At 41.1% G+C, this 25,100-nt stretch overlaps 1 protein-coding gene across 1 annotated transcript in view; it reads right to left on the bottom strand.

Annotated features, from left to right (window-relative positions):
* Nucleotides 1-21,640, bottom strand: part of LOC103738730 (baculoviral IAP repeat-containing protein 1a-like) — a 77,411-nt gene extending 55,771 nt beyond the window's left edge. Inside the window, exons 1-7 of the mRNA XM_008838858.3 lie at nt 21,572-21,640; nt 18,888-18,964; nt 16,411-16,981; nt 14,471-14,570; nt 6,859-6,940; nt 5,619-5,670; nt 2,550-2,669 (exon numbers count right to left, since the gene is read on the bottom strand). Coding sequence (XP_008837080.1) covers nt 2,550-2,669; nt 5,619-5,670; nt 6,859-6,940; nt 14,471-14,570; nt 16,411-16,978 — 922 coding nt within the window. The 5' untranslated portion in view covers nt 16,979-16,981; nt 18,888-18,964; nt 21,572-21,640. The remainder of the gene's footprint in view (nt 1-2,549; nt 2,670-5,618; nt 5,671-6,858; nt 6,941-14,470; nt 14,571-16,410; nt 16,982-18,887; nt 18,965-21,571) is intronic.
* Nucleotides 21,641-25,100: the final 3,460 nt, after the last annotated feature.

Genomic DNA, 25,100 nt, shown 5'->3' with positions numbered 1-25,100 from the left:
TCCTCTGTGTTGACCCTCCTCTTTGTAGACTGGACCCTGGTTCAGGTCCATCTGGTGGGGTTTCCACAACCTCATTGATCAAGAGGACAGGTGACTTACCACAGTTACAAGACATTTTGAGAGATGCTCATAGTCCCCTGGAACTTAGTCAAAAACAGAGGGCAAGGAGCAAAAACTGTTCTTTATGTCCCTCTAACCAAATTAATATAGGCCTCAAAGTATAGCTGTTAAACATCCAAGAAGGTTAGTTCCACCAGTCTGGTACTTTTAGTTACCATATGCTATGTAGATAAAGCTTGGGCAAATACCAAATGTTTTCAGATAAACCTTGCCTAGACATATATTATATTCCTTGAGCTAGCTGTACATATAATTTGTCATTAGATTATTTGATTAATATGATTCCCTCTGTTTTTTTTAATTCGCGAAGCATTATTTATCTCTTGCGTTGTCTAAGCCTTCTACCATGAGAAACCCCAATTCTTAAAGGACACACTGCTGCCTACAAAAAGTATTGGATTTCTCAGCAACTCTTAAAAGTAGACATGGTCACCTAAGATCTGACTAAAGAAATATGAGGGGAGGAATAATCACGCCACTGTTGTACCAATGGGCATATCTTGTCAGGCCAGTTGTTGTAGCTCACAACATTCACAGCTGGGTAACGTTAACGATTGCTTTTCTTTTCTCGTAGCATGCATAGCACCATCTAACAGGATGAAAGTTAGCCAGTAGAGATGAAACTTCAAGGTCAGTACCAGCTTGGTTTTTCCTTGGTTGTTCTATGACTCATATACGTAATATCTATCTTCAGAAATAGGGTCTTACCATCATGTTCTAGTAGGTAATCAAGAACAATAACAATAACTAGTATTGTTTATTGGTCTTTGGGATCTCTCTGGTCAGAACATGTGGCTAGACAGGCCTGGGGGAGAACCTACTACTATTATTCTGCTAAATAGACATAGCATTAAACTTACTCTTAATAACTTGCTATACACATAGATTAGTGCACTGCATCTCTCAACTGTCACCAGAGAAGCATCTTCTTTCAGCTTACAGCAATTAACATAGAGGCCCATGGCAGGTCAATGTGTAGAGAATAAGAGACTGCAGAGTGCTCAGACCTAAATGGGACCCCTATATCTCACCCTCTCCTCCCAAGGTTCAGGGATCATTGTGGAAGATGGAACAGAAAGACTTTAAAAGCCAGAAGTGGTAGAAGAATAAAGGGAAAGTGTGTTGTCTGGACACCACAGAGTGGTTGATCCCATAATGCTTATGACAGTGTGTACAAGACCTGTGCAAACCCAAGTCAGACAAAAACCCAGCATGCATGGAGGAGATGGGCAAGAAGCCTCATCCCTAGCTGAGGATTTATTGGCAATTGACAGCTGTTGGGAGAGGGTGAGTCAGATTTCTTTAGAGGTGTGACATTTGGTAGGTTGACCAGGCTCCAAGGGATAGTTCCACACCCAAGAGCATTTGGGAAACACAGATTAGACTCCAGAGGCCTTAAAGAAATTAAATATAATAATAGAGTATGTGTAGTTGGGAGGAGACTAAGTAGGATGGGAGTGGAGGTAGGGAGGGGTCTGAATGTGATCAAAATATACTGCATGAAATTCTCAAAGAATTAATAAAAATATTTTTAAAATATTTTATTTATTTTTTTTATGTGTATGCATGTATTGCCTGCATGTGGGTAAGTGCACCCATATCGTGCAATGCCCATAGAGGACAGAAGAGGCTGTCAGATCCCCTGGAACTGGAGTTACGGATAGTTGTCAGCTGCCAGGTGGGTGCTGGGATTCAAACCCGGATCTTCTGCAAGAACAGCCAGTGTTCTTAACCGCTGAGCCATCGCTCCAGCCCAATAATAAAAATATTTTTAAAAAGAAACATAAGGGAGCTGGAGAGATGGCCCATTGAGTAAGAGGGCTTGCTGTGCAAACATAAGGACCTGAGTTAAAAATCTCAGCATCCATATATACAGCTTGATGTGGCTGAGCAAATACTTGTAATCCCAGCACTATAGGGGGCATAGAAAGGAGGGTTACTGGGTCTGGCTGGCTGCTGGTCCAGCTCCACATTCAGTGAGATACCCTATATAAAGATAATAAGGTAGAGAATGACAAAGCAAGATACCTATAGCTTTCTGCTGGCCTCTGCCCACAACACATACATGAGCATGTACTACATATACACGTACTACATTCAAATACATATGAAGAAAAAGAAATGGGAGCAGAACTGTCTTATGGCAGTTTGGGGAACCTTCTGGGGTGGTGCAGAGCACAATGACAGGGAAAGAAAGGCGTAGAAAAAAAAAAAGACATGTAATTATCCCCACAGATTACTTGTGCTGTCAATTCAGAGCTCAGGTTTCAAGGTTGGAGGCTGAGCACTGAGGGAGTCACAGAAAGCTGAGCCGACTTAGAGAGCAGCAATGGGCTCTGTAAGGAATGATGAAAGAGTGGAGATTGCTGAGTGGCGATCAATGCAAGACCAGGATTAGCGCATCTGATAGGCACAGCGTACTGACTCACCTGTGTAGAAAAGGCCTGCTCTGACCAAAGCTGCCACAGACACAGGTGAATCGTGGGGCCAGTTCTTGAATGTATCCAGTCTTAGTTCTTCATTAGCAAAGACGCTGTCATTGCTGTAAGCTTGAATAAAAGGGGCAGGTGAGATCAGAGGGCTTTGATTGCAGAGTTCAAATTAGCCCTCTGTATTTGTAGATGAAATGATCTAAGATGATATGCTTGCTCTCAAAATAATTGAGGGTGGTTAGAAAAGCAGAAACAGATAAATGAAGCAATTCATTCAATTTAATTAAGACAAATTTATTTATAGTCTAGAAGCCTTTTATTTTAGTTTTTACAATTATTAAGTCATGAGCTCATAAAGAATAGGTTCTAGTAGGTCAGGCTGCTTTCCTTAGTTGTCACAAAGGTTGCTTGTCCTAGTTTGCTTTCTGATCCTGTGATATAGCACTGACCAAAACCAACTTGAAGAAGAAAATATTTCTTTCATCTTACAACTCCCAGGTCATAAACCATCATTGAGGGAAGTCAAGACACGAACTTCAGGCAGGAATCTGGAGGTAGGAACTAGAGATCACTAAAGTAGGAACATTGCTTACTGGCTTGCTTCTCCCTCGCTTGCTCGGCTACCTTTCTTGCACAGCCCAGGCCCATCTGCCTAGGGATGGCACTACCCACAGTGGCCTAGACCCTCCTACATCAATTAACAATCAAAAAAAGCCCCCACAGACATGCCCACATTCCAGTCTAATGAAGGAAATTCCTCAGTTGAGGTTCCCTCTTCCCAAGTGTCTCAAGTTTGTGTCAAGTTGACAAAAACTAACCAGCACAATTTACCCCTTATCAACTTGACACATAAACACATCACTATTTAATCATAACCTTTCCTTTCTTATTATCCCCAAGCTCTCATGCTAATATCACAATAGAAAACATAGTACAACTTTGTAAGTCTCAATCTTTTAAAAATTCAAGTACTGTAAAAGTTCAAAATCTATTTAAAATATCAAAAATCTCTTGACCACAGGCTCCTATAAAATGAAAAATAAGTTAAATACTTTCTTATTTCAAAAGAGAAGAACCGGGTACACTTAAGCAAAGCCAAATTCCAGCAGTGTAGCTCAGTGTTCAACGTATGGAACTCACTCACGATCTTCTGGGCTACAAAAGGCTAGGGCAGCTCTACTCCAGCTCTTCTTAGCAGGCAGCACACATAGCTGGTCTCACAGGCTCAGGCTAGCTCCACTCCATAGCTGCCATTGCTTGGTGGTCATCCATGGTCCTGGCATTTCAAATATTCTTGGGTCTCTACTGCAATAGAGGCTACACCTGCACCAATGGCCTCTCTGTAGGGACTTCAACCCTGCCACAAAATGCCAAGCCTCAGCTGTTCTCCATGACCTCTTGATGTTTTCAAAACCAATACCATATGGGAGACTCTTGTGTGTTATCAAGTTTGGCTGCCAGCTTGAGATACAGCATTGGCCGCCCATCAGACCATAGCTTCTGGGTGCTGATCCTGAGGAAATACTTCCCAGAAGCTTTCACCTCAAATATGCTGGTCTCTTGTGAATCACAAACTGACTTTTCAGTCCCAGCTAACCAACATCAATTGTCCCAGTAAAACACAGATGGTTTCACTTTCACTGATTCTTAATTGAAACTCTCTCATGAACAGCTCCAATGAGGTATTTGCTTCTCTCTGAAACGTCACAGACCAGGCCTCCAGCATCTGCATTTCTCTCAGCATTAGTTTCCAATCCCCCACAGAACAGCTCATTAAGTACTCAGCACTCAAAGGCTTTTCCAGCTGAAAGTTCCAAATGCTTCCACAATCTTCCCTAAAACAAGATGGTCAGGTCTGTCACAGCAATACACCATATTTCTGGAACCAATTTCTATCCTAATTTGCTTCTCTGTTGCTGTGATAAAACAATGACCAAAACTAACATGAGGAAGAAATGGTTTATTACTTCTTATAACTCACATCCCATCATTGAAGGATGCCAAGGAAGGAGCTCAAGGCAGGTATCTAGAGGCAGGAACTGAAGCAGAGACTATGGAGGAATGCTACTTACTGACTTGGTTAACCCTGACTTGCTCAGCTACCTTTCTTATACATCCCGGACTCACCTGCCCAGAGGTAGAACCATCCGCAGTGGAATGGGGCCTCCTACATCAATTAACAGTCAAGAAAATGTTCCACAGACATGTTCAAAGGCCAATCTGATGGAGAACATCCCTCAGTTGAGGTTCTCTATTCTAGCTGTCTCAAGTTTGTGTCAACCCAACCTAAGGAACTTGTGGCAAGTGATGGTTGCTAGGAGGGAGAGAGGCAGTGTCTTATAATGCAACCTCTACACCTAAGGCTCAAGGAACTTCCAGGAAGAGAGGGAGGAAAGACTGTAAAAGTCAGACAGACAAAACACCTGCTGCTATATATGCATTCTAGACATGATAGGGAAGCTGAGCCAATGAAATCTCCACAGTATGGTAGTCTAATAAGATCTGCATAATGACAAAATGAGTTCACATGCTAGTGTGGACTGAGGGGATGTCACAGGGTCCCATCTCTAGACGAAGAGCTACAGGCAATCAATGGATGCTGAGGGAAAGAGAATCAATTTTCTTCAGGGACTAGCTCCCTGAAAGGTTGTCTAATCCCAAACAGGCAACTTTAAACACAAGTACACATGAGCACCAATAAATGGACTCAGTGCATTTTATATACACATATATTTATAAATGTATGATGCATATGTAACAATAATCAAAGAAAAGGACAAGAAATTGCAAGGGAGCTGGGGGACATGGGAGGAGTTGATGGGAGGTCGGGAGGGATGGCAATGCAAAGACAATACTCATGTATGAACGTCTCAAAAATAAAAAATTATAAAATGTAACTTTAAAAAGTTTTAAACAAACTATGTTTCTCTATAAGAGCAGAAATCACACATAAATGAAGAAAATGAAAAGGCTAAAAATGGATAGAGAGACAGAGACGGGGTGGGGGAGAAAGAGCAGAAGAAGAAATAAATAAGCCAAGCCTTTAGGATGTCCCTGAGGTTTTACCTGATACCATTGGTAATTCTCTTTTGACCCACGAATTCACAAAATGTTCTCCCTGAGGAAAATAAATTCAAGTTACTGATTGACCTATAAAATATGCATCAACTGTGAGCCAGAACAAAAAGACTTTCCCCACTAAAGTAAAGTTTCATTAGAGCAGCAGAGGGGTTGTTGAACAATTCTTTTAATTTTTATTTGGTTCTCACTAATTTTAGAAATGTTTTATGCAGTATAAAACAACAGTCAATGTTTCCCTGTGTTCACATGGAACCTTCTCAGGGTCACTCTTACCAGACACCCAGCTCAAAAACAGAACTGCAGTCAGACACCGCAGAAAGATTTTGAGTAATGAGGAATTAAGACACAGGAAGGAAGCTGACTTCAGAAGGGCCTTTCCAATTTAACAACCTACCCTACTGGGAAAACTACACCCAGGTTTGTTTGGTTTTTTTTTTCCTGAAGAAATCCCCCTCCTCCCTGACTTTCAGTCCATGTTCTCTGCAGGATTCTGTTCTTCTGAGTCAGTTGGCCAAAACATTCTGTTTCTGGTTTGTTGTTGTTTTGTTTTTTGTCTTGCTTTGTTTTGTTTTGTTTTAAGTCAATGTGGGCTAGGTTTCCCACCACTCCCCACTAGGGAGTCCTTAGTAGTTTAAGAGGCTAAATCAGCAGCTGGAAGGAGCCAGCTCTGAGGCCCTCTCCTGAGCCAGGTCAGAAGACTAAACCAGGCATGCAGATGGAGGCAGCAAAGGGAAGCCAGGGCAGTGGCCTCAGAGAAGAGGGAGGATGAAGGGGGCAGAGCCAGTGCAAAGCCAGCCCTGGAAGAGCAACTCTAAGTGGGTCCAGCTTAGCAAGACAAGGTGATTCCCCCCACTCTGCAGAGGAGAGGTGGGGGAATGAAAGGAAGAAGGAAGAAAGACACAGCCCGTGAAATAAAGGGAACACTTCTCCCTGTGATTCAGATTCTTAGGTAATCAAAAGACAACCTGGGAAAAAGTTTGCTGATATAATTACCATTACATGGGGCTGGAGGGATGGCTCGGCCATTAAGAATACTGGCTGCTCTTGAAGAGGACGACGGTTCAGTTCTCAGTACTCACATGGCAGCTAATAGCCACCAGTAACTACAGTTCCAGGGGATCCAACACCTTCTTATGACTTCCACAAGCATTACAAGCATGTGGCACACTTACATACTGCAGATAAAACACTCATACAATAAAATTTTTAAAAATAAGTAAATTACCATTACATGAACAAATCCCTCATAGCTTTGAATATACTGGGCAATTTCCTCTGAGGACTTCTTACTTTGAAGAAATTCACATCTATAATTAAAAATATAATTAAAATTTACCCCAATGTAGTGATAGAGATATCCCATGTACAATGAGCATTTATTTAAAACCTACTGAATTGTTGGACCTTATACTTTAATAAAAATGACAAAAAAAAATTGCTCTTGCTGGGCATGGTGGTACACGCTTTTAATCCAAGCACAAAGAAGACAGAGGCAAGCAGATCTCTATGAGATAGAGACAGCCTGATCTATGTAGAGAGTTCCAGACCAGCTAAGGCTACAGGGAGATCCTGTCTCAAAAAACAAACGAACAAAAAATTTCCCTAAACCTTACTTACTGACATTGTTTTGACAGAACTATTTTATTTATATCAATGACAACATGTATTATTTAAAGTTAAATCTTCAGATTTTTATTTTAAGATAGAGTCTTCATGTATTTGCCAGGCTGATCTCAAACACATGGCTTCAAGCAATCCTCCTGCCTCAGAATCAGGAGTAGCATGGACTACAGACATGAATCACTGCACCCTGCTGTCATTTTTTCTTGAAACAAATACGCAAGGCAGTCAAAGAGACTAATTTACAGTAAAAAGAATGTGGATTATATTTGTCTTTTCAATTAAGCTGTGGTGACCAAGAGTAGTTCCTGTAATCAAATTAAAGTCATTGACAGTAAAGGGGATGGTATGAAAATTAATAGTAATATATTTCATGTACTAAACAAAAAAATGATAGATTTTTAAAGTAACAGATATTCCTATAACATTTATTCCACTCTTATGCCAGTGGGCATATATTGCCAGCCAGTTATAGCTGTTGTAGCTCTCAGGGTTCACAGCTGGGAAAGATTAATGATGACTTTTCTCTTCCCATACCCTGCATAGCATCTTCCATCACTACGAAAGTATGGATGAAGATTCCAGGTCAGTACCAGCTTGATTTCCATGTACTCAAGTATCTTCAGCAATAAGGTCTTACTGACATGTTCTGAAGGGTAACCAACAGCAATAGCAAAGGGATGGACCCACACCCAAGAGTATTTTAGGAAAACAAATTGAGCTCAATGCGTTTAAAAAAAAAAAATTAAAGGAAGTCAGGTGAGTAGGGAGATGGGGGTAGATCTGAGGGGGAATGGGGGAGGGGGTTGAATGTGATGAAAATACATTGTATAGTACTTTTAAATGAAAAAAATTAAAGTAACATTAATTTACTAATTTAGAATTTTTTAGCATATTGAACGCCATCTTAAAAACACATTCTTGCTCGGTGTGGTGGTGCACTTTTAATCTCAGCACCCCAAAGGCAAATGCAGGTGGATCTTGGTGAGTTTAAGGCCAATCTGGTCTATATAGCGAGTTCTGGGGCAGTCAAGTTTACATAGTGAGATTCTGTCTCAAAAACAAAAAAAAGAAAACCGTCTGACCAGTGGTGAGTTTCCTATTCCAATGCCTCCCCACATCTCATCATCTCAGCTCTCAGGCCTGTTCAAGTCCCTCTTATCCACGCATGCCCCATATCTGAGCGCTTCCCCAGCTTGACCTACCATCAAATCTGTTCACCTAGAAGTCACTCAGCCCACCTCGCCTCTCCAGACCATGAGGAGTCAGTCCTAGAACCTCAGACTCAAAAGGTGTACCTATCCCTAACTGAGCCGAGATCACTTCTTATACCCCACTTGCACATTGATAAAGTGGCCCCCAAATTGAACACCAAGTACCACTCAGCTGGGCCATAACCTGAAAAGTTGGGGAAACAGCACCCATTTAACAAAGAGATCAACTACCCATATCAAGAAACACCACCATCAACACAAATTCAGATGCCTAGGTCACAAATACACAAACAAGAAAAACCAAGGCAATGTGTTTCCTCCAGAAATTAGCATCACCATCATATTTCCTGAAAATGGCAACCTAGTTGGTATATAAGACAATGATTTCAAAACACCAATTATAAATACGTTCAACGAACTCAAAGAAGATATGAGCAAAAGCCTGAATGAAGATGCAAAAAATCTCAAGAAAATACATGCAAACTGTATACAGACACACATTAAAAAGATCATTCACCAAGATCAAGTAGGCTTTATTCCAGAGACTCAGGCATGGTTCAATATATATAACTCAATGTAATAAATCATATCGATTGTCTTAAAGACAAAAAAATCACATGATCATCTCAATAGATGCAGAAAAGGCCTTTGACAAAAATCCAACATTCAAGATAAAAGTACTAGCAGAAATTGGACTAGAGGGAACATACCTCAACATAATTAAAACTATATACAACAAACCCACAGCCAATATCATTCAAAATGGAGAAAAATTTGAAGCATTCCTCTTAAAACCAAGAACCAGACAAGGCTGACTGCTATCCCCACTCCTTTTCAATACAGTGTTTAAAACCCTAGCTAGAGGAATAAGACAAGAGAAGAAAATTAGAGGGGAAGCAACTGGAAAAGAAGAGGTCAAATTACCCTTATTTTCAGATGATATATTATATATAAGTGATCCCAAAATTTCCACCAGAAAACTTCTACAAATGATTAGCACTTTCAGCAAAGCGGCAGTTTACAAAATCAATCCATAAAAATCAGTAGCCTTTCTATATACAAATAACAAGCAAACAAAGAAAAAAAAACAGGGAAACATCCATTCACAATAGTCTCAAAAAAATATCTAGGGATAAACCTAACCACAGAGGTTAAACACCTATTCAGTGAAAACTTTAAATGTTTGAAGAGATTGAGGAAGACATGTGGAGATAGAAAGATCTTCCGTGCTCATGGATTGGTAGAATTAATATTGTGAAAATGACCATCCTACCAAAAGAAATTTGTAGATAAAATGCAATCCCAACCAAAATGCCCAAGACATTCTTCGCAGAAATAGAAAAATCCATCCTAAAATTTGTATGGAATCACAAAAGACCCCAGAGAGCGAAAACCATCCTGAGCGCAAAGAGCAGTGCTAGAGGGATTACCATACCAGATCTCAATCTATATTACCGAACTATGTGCATAGAAACCGCATGATACTGGCACAAAACAGATTTGTAGATCAATGAAACAAAATAGAAGACTCAAACATGAGCACATGCAATCATAGCCACCTGATATTTAACAAAGGTGCCAAGAACACTCACTGGAGTTCTTTGAAAGAAAGCATCTTCAACAAATGGTGCTGGCTGGCAAAACTGGATCTCCACATGTAGAAGACTGAAATTAGACTCATGACTATCACCCTGCACAAAAGCCAACTCCAAATGGATCACAGACTTCAATGTGAAATCTGGAATGTTGAAACTGTTAGAATATATAGACAATACCCTACAAGGTATAGGTGCAGGAAAGGACTTTCTAAATTGGACATCAGTTGCTCAGTTATTAAGGTCAACAATAGATAAATGAGACCTCATTAAACTATCGGCTAGCTGCTCAGGGAGAAAACCAATCCATGATCCAACCCAGCTGTAAAGCCTAATAACTGCAACAATGACTAGCACAGCAAACTATCTCTACTGGTGCAGTAGTGGCACTTTATTGTGGGAATAAACAACAGCTATCTAATTGGACTTAAGGCCTGCTTAATGGGAGAAAATTTATGTGTGTTACTACAAACATAGCCAAATACACATGCTGGGGAGATTATAGATCCTAGAGAAAAACCTGCATCTGTCATATCCTTAGAGAAACATAATTTCTTACTGTATGATAAATATGCATCCTTATATGTATACACAAGTATACAATCTCATCCCTTATCAAAGAAGCTTCTTTTTGCAACAGATGGGGACTATTTCAGAGCTCCACAACTGACCAAATGCAGAGGGTAAGTGTCTAGGAGAAGCCCAGTCCTAAGTGACAATGCAATTTCTACACCTAAGGCTCAGAGAACATAAGGAGCAGAGAGAATATTAATGCATCTCTCAACTCTCACCAGCGAAGCTTCCTCATGTAACAGATAATGATTAACACAGAAACACATAACTGGCTAAAATGTAGAGAATAAGAGACTGCAGAGTGAGTATGTTTCCCTATATAGGGCTCCTATGTTAAACCTCTGCCACCCAGGATTCAGGGACCATTGTGGAAGAAAGACTGTAAGAGCCAGGGGTGGTGGATGACCACAATGAAACAGTTTTCCAAGCAACTGGGAACCTGATCATATGAACTTACAGCAATGGGGACAGCATGCACAAGATCCATGCAAACTCAAACCAAACAAACATGCAGCATAAAAGTGGGGAAATAGGTAAGAAGCTCCAGTCTTGGCTGAGGAACTGTTGGCAACTGAAATCTGCTGGGTCAGGGAGAGTTGATCTTTAAGGGAGTGATGCTAGATCAGTTGACTAGGCTCCAATAGATCGACTCATACCAAGGGACATTTGGAGACATAAACTTGACTAAATAGGCCTTAACATATATGAAAGAGTGCATGAATTCTGGTGGGAGGGGGGCTATGGGGGATGTTGATATGGGAGGGGTTCTAAACATGATCAAAATGCATTATATAAAATTCACAAAAATTAAATAAAATGTTTTTTTAAAAAGAAGTGGCCAAGCCAGCACATAAAATTGAAGTCTAAGAAGCTGAGGGTAGAGCAAGCAACAAGAAATTTGGGAACTTTTAATTCTGATGCCAGCTGTGCTCATGCTGGTAAACAGATGGAAGGAACAGCAGCCATCTCTGTAATACATGGTAGGTTTTGCAAGGCATCTGCATCACACACTTTATCTCTAACCCTTACAGTCACCTATAAGCTATATATTATCTGAACTTTACATGTGAGGCTCTGAGAGAGTCAGTGCCTCATTCCAGGTCAGGAAGTCAGGCATCCCAGGTTCAGGCTTGGTTCAGTCCACCTCCACCTGCCCCTTCTTATACTAGCAGGCCTCACTCCTTTGCACTCTGGAGCCAGTTGCTGGACTGTCTCCTCTTCCTGTGCGGGTCACTTCCCCATATTACCTGAGTAAGAAAAGGGGCAACAGGGCCACTGGTGGCAGATGTGTTGCTAGTTGGGGTTGGTCACATGATGCCTTGTGAGTGGTGTGGCTGGCAGTTTTTCAAAGTATAACCAGACACACTAAACGCATGACCCCAAGGATGAACAGAGCCTGAGCAGGTCATAGCTGGTTTAAGAGCCCAAGAGAAGCGGAGTAGGCTCTGGTCAGAGCTGAAATGCATCAGGTGCATCTGCAGAGTGTATACCAACACCCAAGGAGCCACAGTGACATTCTATGACTGTAATTCTGGCTCCATCCTTCACTGTAACAAACCCACTGCTTTTTAGGAAAAGAATCTCCATTTCCCAATTCTTCCTTTATCTCATTCTTCTTTCTTCCTATTCCCTCTTCCCTCAGTCTCTTCATTTACGTACTTTTACACTTCAAATACAGTAGTAGTATAAATTAATTTTCCAGAAGTTTTTAAGTGAGGAAAGTAAAATGTGAAACTCTCTTGCCGCCTCACTACTCTGCAAATATCTAAGCCCAGGGGCAGCCACTGTTTTATTTATATCTTTTCATAACTTTTCCTTTATATTTTCTAAAAAGTTGTAATATAGTTTAAGAATTCTTAAACATTTTCAAAGGCTGCTCATACTAAACTTATATATGCATGTATATATGAATATATGACTGTTTCTATTTATCCTAGCTAGCCTTCCATTTTGGTAAGCATGGCTGTCTGTGTACAAGATGACTTATAAACACCTGGTTAGTTGTTCTGTGGTTAATCTAGCCTCTATGAGCACCCTCTCTACATGCAGTAGGTGGGTGACAAATGCTTGTAAAGAAAATAAAATCTATCAGGCATACAGGTGCACCCCTGTAATCCTAACACTTGAGAGACTGATGCAGGGGGGATGGTCAGGTGGAAGCCAATATGGGATACATAAGGACACCTGTGTGTAAAATAAAATTAAAAAAAAAAAAACCTTCTAATCCAAGCACCAGGTTACTGAAACTGCAGAAAGACACTGTTTTGAAAACAATTCAGCCAAGTGTAGAGTGAGGGAAATTTTACAAGACGCATTATATCACTTGTTTAAGAAGTAACTGACAAGGAAAATGATGGGGAAATATTAAATCTATAAATTAAAAATCGTGGGCTGGTAAGATAGGTCAGAGGGTAGAGGCGCGTGCCACCAAGCCCAATGACCTGAGTTTGGTTCCTGGAACCCACATGATGGAAGAGAAAACCAACTCCTGCAGGTTGTCCTCTGACCTCGACGTGCACTCCAAAGCATATGTATACACAATCCCCCCAACACACACACACACACACACACACACACACACACACACACACACACACACACAAAATAAATGTTAAAAAAATCTAAGGGACAGAGGAGATGGACATTAGAATGCTGACTCAGATGTTTTAGAATATTGGACATTGGCGCTCAGCTTTCTTTAGGAGACAATGATATTGCAGTTTAGTCCTTTTGAAGTCATAAAATAGTAAAGCATTGCACAATGTGTTAGCTGAAATTTGCTTTGAAACAACCTATTTTTCCATAGAGATCAGTGGGCAGAAGAGACAGGAAACATGACCTGACCAGGTGTTGACAGTGCTCATTTTCCTGTCCTTTCTACTTCCCATGGATTTGCTATAATAAAAGTTTGAAAACTAGTGAAAAGGATGAATATGTATTTAGTAGAAACAAAGAATCAGAAACAAAGAAATTCAAAAATCAGTGCTGAACATATTAAAAATAATTATAATATGCTTCATTTTCTAAAGCGGGAACCTAAAGACCATTGTACCACTGCAATAATAAAAATTCTAGATTTCTGAAATAGTTTTCACCTGCAGCACTGGAATGTGAGTGACCTAGACTTTTGGACCCAAGGAGGACCTTGAACTCCTGGCTCTCCTGTCTTTGTTTCACTTGGGTGGGAATTACAAGTCAGTCCTGTCTCTCATGGCAAACATTCTCATTTGGCACATATTCAGCAGTATGTGAAAGCACTTGTAATGTTTAAACATTGGTATTTCATTTCCAACTTGCTTTAAACAACATTTTATGTCCTGTATAGATTATGAAATTTATGCTTGACAAAACATGTCTTAGTACTTGCGATAATAAAAAAACATTTAAAAACTGGGGGCTGTGGGGATGGCTTAGTTATAAAATACCCCAGTGCAAGCATGAGGACCTGAGTTTAGATCCCAGTATCCATGTAAAAGTAGGGCATTGTTGCACATGTCTTCAACCCAGCCCTGGTAGAGTAGAGATAGGTAGGTCCCAGGGACTCACTGGCCAGTCAACCTAGCCAATGAGTCTAAAAAAATACATTAAAATTTTTTTAAATAATAAAGAAAAGCAAAATAAATTAATTTAAGAAACTTTAAGTGTATGTGATGCAAACTTTTCACAATGTAATCAGGTCTTTCTTACTTGAAAATTCTGGGGTGATCCCATTTTGGCTAGAAGAAGGAACAGACATCAAGGGGGATACTCCAACAGCATGCCTCTTTTGCCAATACTTTTTATTTTGCTTTTTAGAATCTGGGACTTTTAAAGTATAAAACATTTATGCACTTACTTGGGGAACCACTTGGCATGCTCCTTCCAAGGATCATCTCCTTCTTCCCAATTCCCTAAGCATCCACCACAGGAGAAACACTGCACAGTGTCCCTTTTACCTACAAATGAAGGAAAACATTCTGACTGGCCAGCAGCACCAGGTGTGTCCTGGCAGGTGATCAATTGCTTCAGAACAAGACAGACTCCAGCACTGGAAAAATGTCTTTTATTAATGGACATAATATGGACTAATGGCCTTTTTAAAAATATTTATTTAATTTTATGTGTATGAGTGTATTGCCTGCATGTGTGTAAGTGCACTCATGCCGTTCAATGCCCATGGGGGTCAGAAAAAGGTATCAGATCCCCTGGAACTGGAGTTACAGACAGTTGTTAGCTGACATGTAGGTGCTAGGAATCAAACCTGAGTCCTCTGCAAAAGCAGTCAATACTCAACCACTGAGCCACCTCTCCAGCCCCTGAACTAATTAATGATTTTTAATTAACACCAGCAAAACCATGTGCTCTTGAGCCTGGTTACGGGGGCATCTTTTCTGCAACATCAATTTGGTATCCTACCCAAAGAGATAACGAATGAATGTGTGTATACTTGAGAACTGAATTAACATATCAAAGAGCTGAAAAGTGGTCCCCAACTCCATCAAACACAGTGGAGGTTGGGAGGGACACAAGACCCTGGATGAACTTGAGCTAGGAATGAAAAGACAGATGGTCTATGAAGATTAAGGTTGTTAGAAATCAAATCCAAGTTCCAAGGACCCCCTCAATACTGCACAAAGAACATGCAGACAAAGCAAAAGTAACTGGGCAGGGCAGATTTTACTTTCGAAAAAGGGTGTTTTGCATGGTCAGTCAAATCCAGCAAACACACAGGACCCAGAAGTTTGGTAAGTTTTTATCCCTAACAACAGCAAGAATACTGTGTCTTTTTCCTCATTGGCTGGGGTCCAACCTCACAGTCTTTCCTGGTTGGCTAGTTTAAAAGAATTAGTAGAAAAGGAGAAGCGCTCCACTGGCCCAGGTCATCAGGTTCAGGAATGTATTAGAGCCTTTCCTTAAACAAAAGTCTTACAGATTTCAGTGGGATTAAAAGATTAGCATTCCTTATCATAAACCAAGTTCTAAGTTTTACTTGGTTTGAAAGAAAAAACTAATATTAAATTATTTAATGTTCATACAGGGTGGAGCCAACCTTGAACTTGTACTTCCCCAATGAAGCTGGAGAAATTGTTTTGAATAAATTATGAGTATGGCCTAACCAAAGGACACAGTGGGAGAAACAGGGTTCCGGAGACAGTTCTATATGCACAGGGTTAAGGACACAGACAGCTCCATCTGCACAGATTAAGGGGACAAGTGAGATCCATAGCAGAGTTCTGAGAGACAGACAGTTCAGACAGATAGCTGGGGGAACTAGTGTCCTCTGAGTTCGGACCCACTCTCGAGTCAGTCTGTTGTTCAGGTGATTATGATGTCGGTGTAACAATAAACACTGCATAGCATGCCTGTTCACCCATGACCCATTTGGCTGAATCTCTCTGTCCACAGTCTCATGGCCCTAAATGACCAGCTTCTGAACTCTGGGCCTCTATCCCCCAACCATAGCCACCCTTCATAAGCACAGCCCAGGGTCTGACATGCTAGGTCAGTGTTGTAGCACTGAACTGTGCCCTCAACCCACAGCAGGCATTTTCTAACATCCATATTTTTTAAAAAGTGTCCTTTTATATTTTATATATATATATATGATAACATACTAAAAGTAAAAAGAAATGAAAATATTCAACTTGAATTTTAGTAAAATACACTTATCTCTGATACAGCACAGTTAACAAATGAGGAATGATTAGCAAAATACTGTTTTGGAAAAAAAAAAAAAGGGGGGGGGGACCTAAACTTTGAACTCCACAGAAACACTTCTGACAGTGGTTTCCTAACCTGTAAAGACAAAGCCAGCCACTGACAGTGCACGTGGGGATGTCCCGTGGGCATAAAATGGCCAGTTCTGGAAGGACTCCAGTCTGGCCTCCTCTTCCAGGAACCTGGCTTTGCCTCCTCTCAGCATCTTCTCTGGACTCCTGACCCTCACGTCATACTTGCCAATGTTACCGACGTCTTTGCCCAAAAGGAACTCGCACTCTGGACGAAATTTCTTGTGGCTTTCTATGGGAAGGTTCCTGAGTCTGGTACAAAAGAGGATTAAGCTACAGCAGAAACACTGAACCCCAGATTTCACCCCGGTGAAGTAAAACCCAGCAGCCGCCATCTCCTGCGGCGTCCATGATCCGAACGTGTCATAGGTGACAAAAGTCTTTAATCGCTTTGCTTCGCTGCGCATCTGTGCGTTAAAGCCTTTCTGCATTCTCATTCGGTCTTTATGGTCTTCTTCGTCATTTTTCTTTGCCAGCTGAAATGCATCAACACCAAGAAGAACAGAGAGCTTGGGAAGAAGATCATAATCGACCTCAGAAATCCTCTCCTCTGAGACCGCCCCCTGGGTGGCCATTTTCTAAAAGGTTAGAAAAGCATATGATTAGTGACAGTAATGCTTTTATTAAAGAACTTGAACTCGGGGCCCAAACGATGGCTCAGTGCTTGCTGCAAAGCCTGAAGACCCCAGTTCAATCCCCCAGGACACACATGGTAGAAGGAGAGAATCAACTTCTGGAAGTTGACCTCTGACCTCCACATGGGTACAATGACACAAGCACACACAAACATGCAAAGAACCAAGTTAAATATAATTATTTTTAATATATAGCATGCCCTCAGTTTCTAAAGAAAGCAGAAATTCAAGAAGTGCCCGAATTGTCAAGACAAAAAAAAGAGGTCATTTGGGAAATTTTAAAACATCAGTATTCACCCACTTAAATATTTTCTAAGCACCTATTTGTGTGTCAAGCCACGGGTGAGGCCTTGAGCACCAACAATGAACAAGACAGACCTGACTACGTTCATACAGTCTTCCAAATGTCTTTTGTTTTTTTTCCTGAGATAGTCTTGCTATGTAGCCCATGCTAGCCTAGAACTTGTGGTTGAATCAGACAAGAATAGCAGATAGAACCCAAAAAGAGATCCTTAACTTCTCCAGGTAACCGTCTGTGTGTGTGTGTGTGTGTGTGTCCTAGTTTGATTTCTGTTGCTGTTATAGACACCATGACCAAAAGCAACTTGGGAGAAATGGGTTTATTTCATCTTAGAACTCCTGGGTCACAATCCATCACTGAGGGAAGCCAAGACAGAAACTCAAGGCAGGAACCTGAGGGCAGAAACTGAAACAGAGACCATGGAGGAACTCTGCTTTATTGGCTTTCTTCCCCTGGCTTGCTCAGTTACCTTTCTTATACAGCCCAGGCACATCCGCCTAGAGATTGCATTGCGCACATTTGATTGGGTCCTCCCATATCAACTAGCAATTAAGAAAATGCCTCACAGACTTGGCCACAGGCCAATCTGATCTAGAAAATTCTTCAGTTGAGGTTCCCTCTTCCCAGGTGACTCTAGAGTTATACCTGACACAGAGGAATGCCACACAGTGACGGTCAAATTAAGAGTCCTTTAATTAGTGAGCAGTTGAGAGCATGCTAACGCCAGAAAGAACTCTCAACCCTGAGGAGAGGCAGAGCAGAATTTATAAAACTTAAAACCAGATTACATCATGCCAGGGTCAAAGCCAATAACAGTGGTTACACCATACCAGGGGGGCAAGTCAGGTAACAAAAAGCTTCTAAGTTTCAGTTAGGAAAAAAAATTTCTCAGAATTGCAGAAACAGTGGGCTCTGTGGAGCTGCAGGTGTAGCTGGGAGAGAACCTTTTGCCTGGCTGAATGTAAGTTGCCCAGTATTGTAAAGACAATGTAGGCCCTGAAACACAGGTGCACCCTTCACAGGGCCGCTCTGCCTGGTGGGTGTAGCTAGCAGGAGCAGGGGGAGTGACTGGGCAGAAACACAGCATAAAGCAAAAGTCAGCTAGAACAAAACGGCGTAATTTTTCACTAGTTTGTTTCAAGTTGACAAAAATTAACCAGTATACTATGTGTGTGCATGGTTTGTGAACTTGGGTACACCCATGCCACAGTCATCCTGTGGAGGTCATAGGATAATTTTTAGAAGTGGATTCTCTCCCTCCAGCCACAGTGGTATCCAGAGGTCAACTCAGGTCATTAGGGTTACAAGGCAAGCACCTTTACCTGCTGAGCCACTTAGCCAGCACTGCTTTTTCTTTATGGATTAATTACTCCTCTAATGGAGAACATTTAGACCACTGCCATTTTTTCCTTATAAAGAAAGATGTGTACAGTATGCTTAAAATAAAATCTTTTCTTCTAGTTTTATTATTTCCTGTAGAATAAATTCCTGTAGAATTGCTGAATCGATCTTATGCATATTTTAAAGATTTTGATATATGTCACCCACTGGCTCTGGACAATGCTTATCTGAGGTCCTTTTTCCCTTCAGCACTGTAGGGTCCTGCTTCTTCCTCAGATGGTTTCCTGCAAAGGGATGTCACATATCAGCATTTATGTCTCTGTAACAGAAGTTAAAGTCTACTAATAAACCAAGAACTGTTTGTCCAAGTGAAAGGACCTGTCAGAATCTTTATGACTTTCCAGTCCAACATCCCAGTGGCTCCAGTGGCAAGAGGCTCCAGTACACACAAATAAGTAGCCTTCTTTGAGCATGACATTGTGTGGCTCCTTCAGAACCAATGGGCAATGGCTACAAGGTCCCAAAGAGCCCCAAAAACTTGACTCCCTCTCAAGTACCGACCCTGCCCAACTCTAGTAACTTTGAAACAAGGGGTTAACACAATTCCCAAATGTGATATATGATTTTTCCAGGAACCAAGAGAACAAGCCAATTTTTGTTCCCCTTTGTCTCCATCTGGTATCTAAAATAAATTTTGTAAATCTGGGATATTAAGGGTAGCTCTAGTCCAGGTAATTCCTAAGAATTTTGACATCTATATTAGGTCTTATATTTTACTCGGCTTATCAACCTCTCCTAATGGTTGTCTGATTAACTGGCATTTCCAGTTTGATCCTGTATCTTCAACTTTTATTCTTTTTTACTCTAATTTACTCTTTATCTTTAAATTTTCACCTTCTGTTGATGTCACAGAAGCTGAGCCATTTCATGTGGTCCTTTCTATCTGGTTACATTCACCCAGCATCATGTTTTCAAGGTTCGTCCATGTTGTAGCATGTATCAGCACTTCACATTCCTTCATTGGGTAATATTGTTTTATTAAATGCATGTCATATCTTATTGATCCAATCCAGTCATCAACCCAGTTGATGGGCATTTAATTTGGTTAAACTTCTTGGGATTTTGTGAATAATACTAGCATGTGCATTTATGCTCAAGTGTGGACGTTTTTCAATCTAAAATCCATAGGTGCATCTTCATACACACCAATTAATTCTCCTTTGCTTCTATTACCAGGTTTAGATATGAGAGTACATTATGCACCATGGTCCAGTCATATCATTAAAGTTTCGTCATCACCTTCAGACCTTTTATCCACATCCTTAGGTCCTCATAGAAAGCAGTACCAAGAGATCTTGACCATCTTCTTCACATAGCACTGTTTATCGTAGTATGGTTTCATTTAGAAAGAAAAGAAATATTTAGTATGCTGTACAGACAGTCGTGGCAATACCAGAAGAACTTCATGCTTGGATGTTTATTCCTCTGGTGAGTGTGTTTGTTTTGAGAGAGGAACTCACCACATAGTCCATACTGGTCCTCCACCCTCTGCTTCCTGAGTGCTAGGAAAACAGGTATGCTCTACCATGCCTAGCTATCATAATGCTCTAGAGAGTCTGTAGATTATCCTTTTGTGTTATCAGAAAGTTTCCTTTAATTTGTCAAGGCTATGATAAATTAGAAACCTATGATGGTACTTTGACACTTTGAAGAGTTGGTGGAACAAGCTACTTAATCACTGTTATGAATAATCTTAAAGTGATACTGAAATTTAGATAACTCCATATAGTTCATCCTTTGGGAATGTCATTTCTAATTATTCACCTGAACATTACCATTGGTTACTAATCCCACGATATTTTTCTCCCTTTAATTCTTATTTCCTTTCTTGTGAATGATACTGATCTGTTCATCATTCAGCACAGATTGAAGGAAATGAGCAGCTCAATCTATAACAGCCTCTCCCATCTATTCCCTCAACATCTGGGTCACATGTGAAGTCAAGCCATTTAGAGGACTTCTTATCACAGCATCTTTAACCCATTGGCATAAAATTAGGAATACCTTAGTACTAGCAGATGACCAGTCCACAGGTATCTGCTTACATTCTCAACATTTCAATAGTCTCAAAGGATTCAATATCTTTGCATAGAGTTGGAGAGTCCCACTTACAAGATGTTTTATGCAGCCCCACTTTACCCACCTCATCCAGTTTGGAATTTGCCCGCCTATACACATTTCTGCAAAATCTGCAGCAAACTGAAGGCTTACATTTGTTCGTTTTTGTTTTCTTGTTTTGTTTGAAGGACAGAGACAGGGTCCTACTATAGAGCCCAGGTTGGCCTCAAAGTTGGCATCTTCCTGCTTCACCCTCCTGAGTGCTGGAATAATAGTCATGTGCCACCATACCTGGCCAAAATGCAGACCTTTAAGATCAAGCACACCCTTTCATGTGAAGGTACACCTGACAATATCCAGAGTTTCCACTGTGCCTCAGTTACCACATTTGGCAATCTTAATATAATGAAAAGAGCTCCTTGTCACTAATCTATAAAATGCACTCTGGCACTGGCTCCCCTGGAAGCTCTGTCAGTCCACAGGCTGCTCAGCTCTTTGATCATCTTTTTTCAGTTTTCTCTCATGCCTTCCCCTTAGGGTCTCCTTAGTGATTGTGAGACAAAGGACGTGTTCACACGAAAAGACACAATTGCCCAATGCCAGCATCCTGTTTCTTTCCTCTAGAGAAGGAACTGGCCATGACCCTGCAGCCTCAGGCTTTGCTTCCTTACTTTCATTTTTGCCAACACAAGCTGAATTACCTGTTTCCTGATGCTGTGATAAAATATCCTGACACAAGCAATTTAAGAGAGAAAAGGTTTATCCTGACTTACAGTTTGTAGGTTTATACTCCATTGGGGCAGAGCAGGCAAGATAGTTGGAGTAGGGGGCCTGATGGTCACACGGCATCCTCAGTGAAGAAGCAGAGAATGTAAACAGGAAGTTGGGCCAGGCTACAAAGCCTTTAGGCCTGTACCCAGTTAAGACTTCCTCTAGTCTAGAGGCTCCACCTCTTAAAGTTCTACAAAGCTGCTGGTGCTTTTGATTTTCTTCCTTCCTTCCTTTCTTTCTTTTCTTTACTTTTTTTTTTTTTTTTTTTTTTTTTTTTTTTTTTCTTTTTTTTTTTTTTTTTTTCTTTTTTTTTTTTTTTTTTTTTTTTTACTGACTGGTCTGCAAATTACTATGTAAACCAGGCTGACCTTGAACTCACAGAGATCCCTGCTTCTGCCTCCTGGGTGCTGGGATTAAAGGTGTGTGCCACTACAGAGGCCTCCTTTCATTTTTAAACGTCTATTTCTACATTTTATTTATTCTGTGTGTACTTGGGGAGGCAAATATGCCACATTACAGGGGTGGAGGTCAGAGGACAGCCTCTGTGGATCAGTTCTCTCCTTCAACTCTGTGGGTCCTGAGGATGGAACTCAGGTGGTCAGTGTTCGCTACAGTTACCTTCCCTCTGAAGCTTCCCCCCAACTGGTCCTCCTTTTTCTTTGCTTTAATGTCTTTCTCCTTTTCTTTTCTGTTTATTTTGTTTTCTTCTCTTTTCTTTTTTGGTTGTTTTTTATTGTTGCTATTGTTGTTTTGACATAAGGCCTCTCAGTAGGCCTCGAATGGAAGACTAAGATCTAGTGTGGGCACTGGCACCCCCAAACCCAGAGTTTCAGGTGAGTCTACCCTTAAATACTACACTGGCATGCAGCCACATACAGCTATGAATGTGGGCCTATTCAAAAATTGTAAACTTCCTCCCCCAGACTCAGGGACCAAAGCAGGAGAGAGGACAGAAAGATCATCAGGTAGGACAGGTAGGAACAGGGCAAAATAGTATCTCCTGGATATGACAGAACCTGTGCACTCAGGTACTCACAGCAGCTGTGGTTGCCTTGGAAAGACCTGCACAAAATCAAGCCAGTCAGCATTCCAGCATGAAGGGAGAAGAGGTTCAGAAGCATCCACAGCTTGCTGGGGAGCTAGAAACAGTAGATGGACTCTGGGGGAGGAAAAGTCAGTTTTGTTTACAATGGATGTTCCAGTGTGTGCTGGATAGCTTCAGTTGTCAACTTGACCCACCTGGGTGGCAGGAACCTCAACTGAGGAATTTCCTCCATTGGAATGACCTGTGACCATGTCAGTGAGGCATATCCTTGATTACTGAGTGATGTGGGAGGACCCAGACAATTATGGGTGGTACTATCCCTGGGAAAGTGGTCCTGCATTATATAAGAAAGCAGGGTGGCCACCCATGGTGGTGCACACCTTTAATCCCAGCATTTGTGAGGCAGAGGCAGGCGGATCTCTATGAGTTGAGTTCAGAGCCAGCCTGGTTACAGGGAAACCCTATCTCAAAAAAAGGAAAGCAGGCACTGAACACAGGCCAAGGGAACAAGCCTCAGTAAGTACCTCCATCGTCTGTGCTCCAGGTTCCTGCCCTGAGTGCCTGCCTTGGCTTCCTTTGATGATGGATTGTGCTTGTAAGCCAAATAAATTCTTTCCTCCCCAAGTTGGTTTTGGTCAGTGTTTTATCACAGCAATAGAGAGTGGCTAAGACACATTGGATGATCGCACACCCAGAAGTATATATGAGTAACACAAATTGGAATCAATAGATTATTGAATTATTTTTTTAAAAAAGAGGACATGGAGTTGGGGGCATTGAGAAGTTGGGGGTAGGTCTTGAAGGAGTTAAGGAGAGGAGTTGGGGTGAATATGATCAAAATGCATTTTATTGTACTCTCAAAGAATTAATAAAAATGTTTATTAAATACAAAATAAACACAAAAATTACAAACTTACTTAAAATATGAAATTCTTTTTGCAATGTTTTTTGAAGAAGAGTGCCCCTCAGATCCCCTCCCTGTCCTTTGAGAAAGAGCTGCCCTCTGCCTGACTCTGGAAATCCTGTAGATTGTTCAAACCCTTTCCTGGTACGTCTGTTTATGGTTTCTATGGAAATGGTCTGGGGCAGAAGAGGAAGAACATTCTGCCCCAGGTAAGCTAACCAATGACTGTATAGGTTAAGGCTCTGGGAATCAGCCCTAGATTGTTCAAATCCTTCCCTGGTTCTTCTTTTTATGGTTTCTATAGAAATCCCCTGCTCTGCGGTTTTTGTGGTTTCAATGTTTAAAAGCCCTGTGTTTTCACAGCTCATGGTTGCAGTACTGCTCCCAAGACTGGGTCCCCAGCCGGTTGGCTTCAATAAAGCGCTTGTGTTTTTACTGAGACTCAGTGTCCAAGTGGTCAATTCAGGGAATTCTTCAGACCCCGAACATTTTGTGCAGTTCTCAAGAATTGTAGGGGACAATGTTATGACAAAATGCAAAAAGGTTGGACACCACATTTAAAAAGTCAAAACAGGTCAGGTACTGTCTCATTTTTACAAATGAGGAAACTCAGACACCTAGAGTTAAAGAGGAACCAGACAGTCTGACTAGTCAGCAGTTTAAACCATATGCAGTGCTTCATGAAGCCTACATTTTAAGGAAAGGCTCCAGGAGCCCCGGATTCTCCATTTCCTCCCCCCTTTGGCTGTTTTAGCAAATTGTGAGCAATTCTAGCTGTCATCAGCCAGCACTGGCATGTGAACTCCTCAAATTTTCTGTCTAGACCCAAAAGCCATTTCCATCACCTAGAAGCAATTATGGATGGATGATTGGCTTTCATCAGCCCCTCCTAATTTTTTATTAACAGATATAATAGTTAGAGGAGCAGTGTCCTTCAAGGAACTTGCCAGCCTGCATCCTACAACCAGCCCTGGTTTTAAAAATAATTTCTTTAGTCTACAAAATTAGGGGTTTCTTCATGATGTTTTTATACGTCATTGTACCTTGATCATATTTGTACCCTGCTCTTCTCCTACTGTCTCCACCCACCTTCCCCTTCTGCTTTCATCACACATACACACACACACACACACACACACACACACACACACACACACAGCTAGGATTTTCTAGATTCACGTTTGTATCACCAAAATATTGCAAGTTCTTTTTCTTATTTGATTGCGTTCATTATATTGTCCCATATTCATAGAATGTGTGACTCACAGGAGCGCCATAAGCTTCATTAACGGAAGCCCTAAAGACAAATTCTTTAGTCAGCTGGTCCTAAATTGGCAGCCTGGCCTTTGCTCAAGCCTTATCAACTCCCTAGACTAAGAGAGACTGTTTACAGAACCAACCTAACTCCTTTAATGCCATAAAATAACTTGCCTGCACTTCCTGAGAAAATAATCTCAGGAAGAAGATGCTTAATTACTCCAAGGACACTGGCCCCAAGCAAATTCCCGAGTTCAACAGAGTTCCTATGTAAGTCCAAATTACTCTGCCTTTCTTTGCAGGTACCCTCATCCCTCAGAAAGGT

Source organism: Nannospalax galili, unplaced genomic scaffold, assembly GCF_000622305.1.
Source record: "Nannospalax galili isolate Female #2095 unplaced genomic scaffold, S.galili_v1.0 scaffold518, whole genome shotgun sequence".
Classification (NCBI taxonomy): domain Eukaryota; kingdom Metazoa; phylum Chordata; class Mammalia; order Rodentia; family Spalacidae; genus Nannospalax; species Nannospalax galili.
This window is presented reverse-complemented; position numbering and strand designations above follow the sequence as displayed.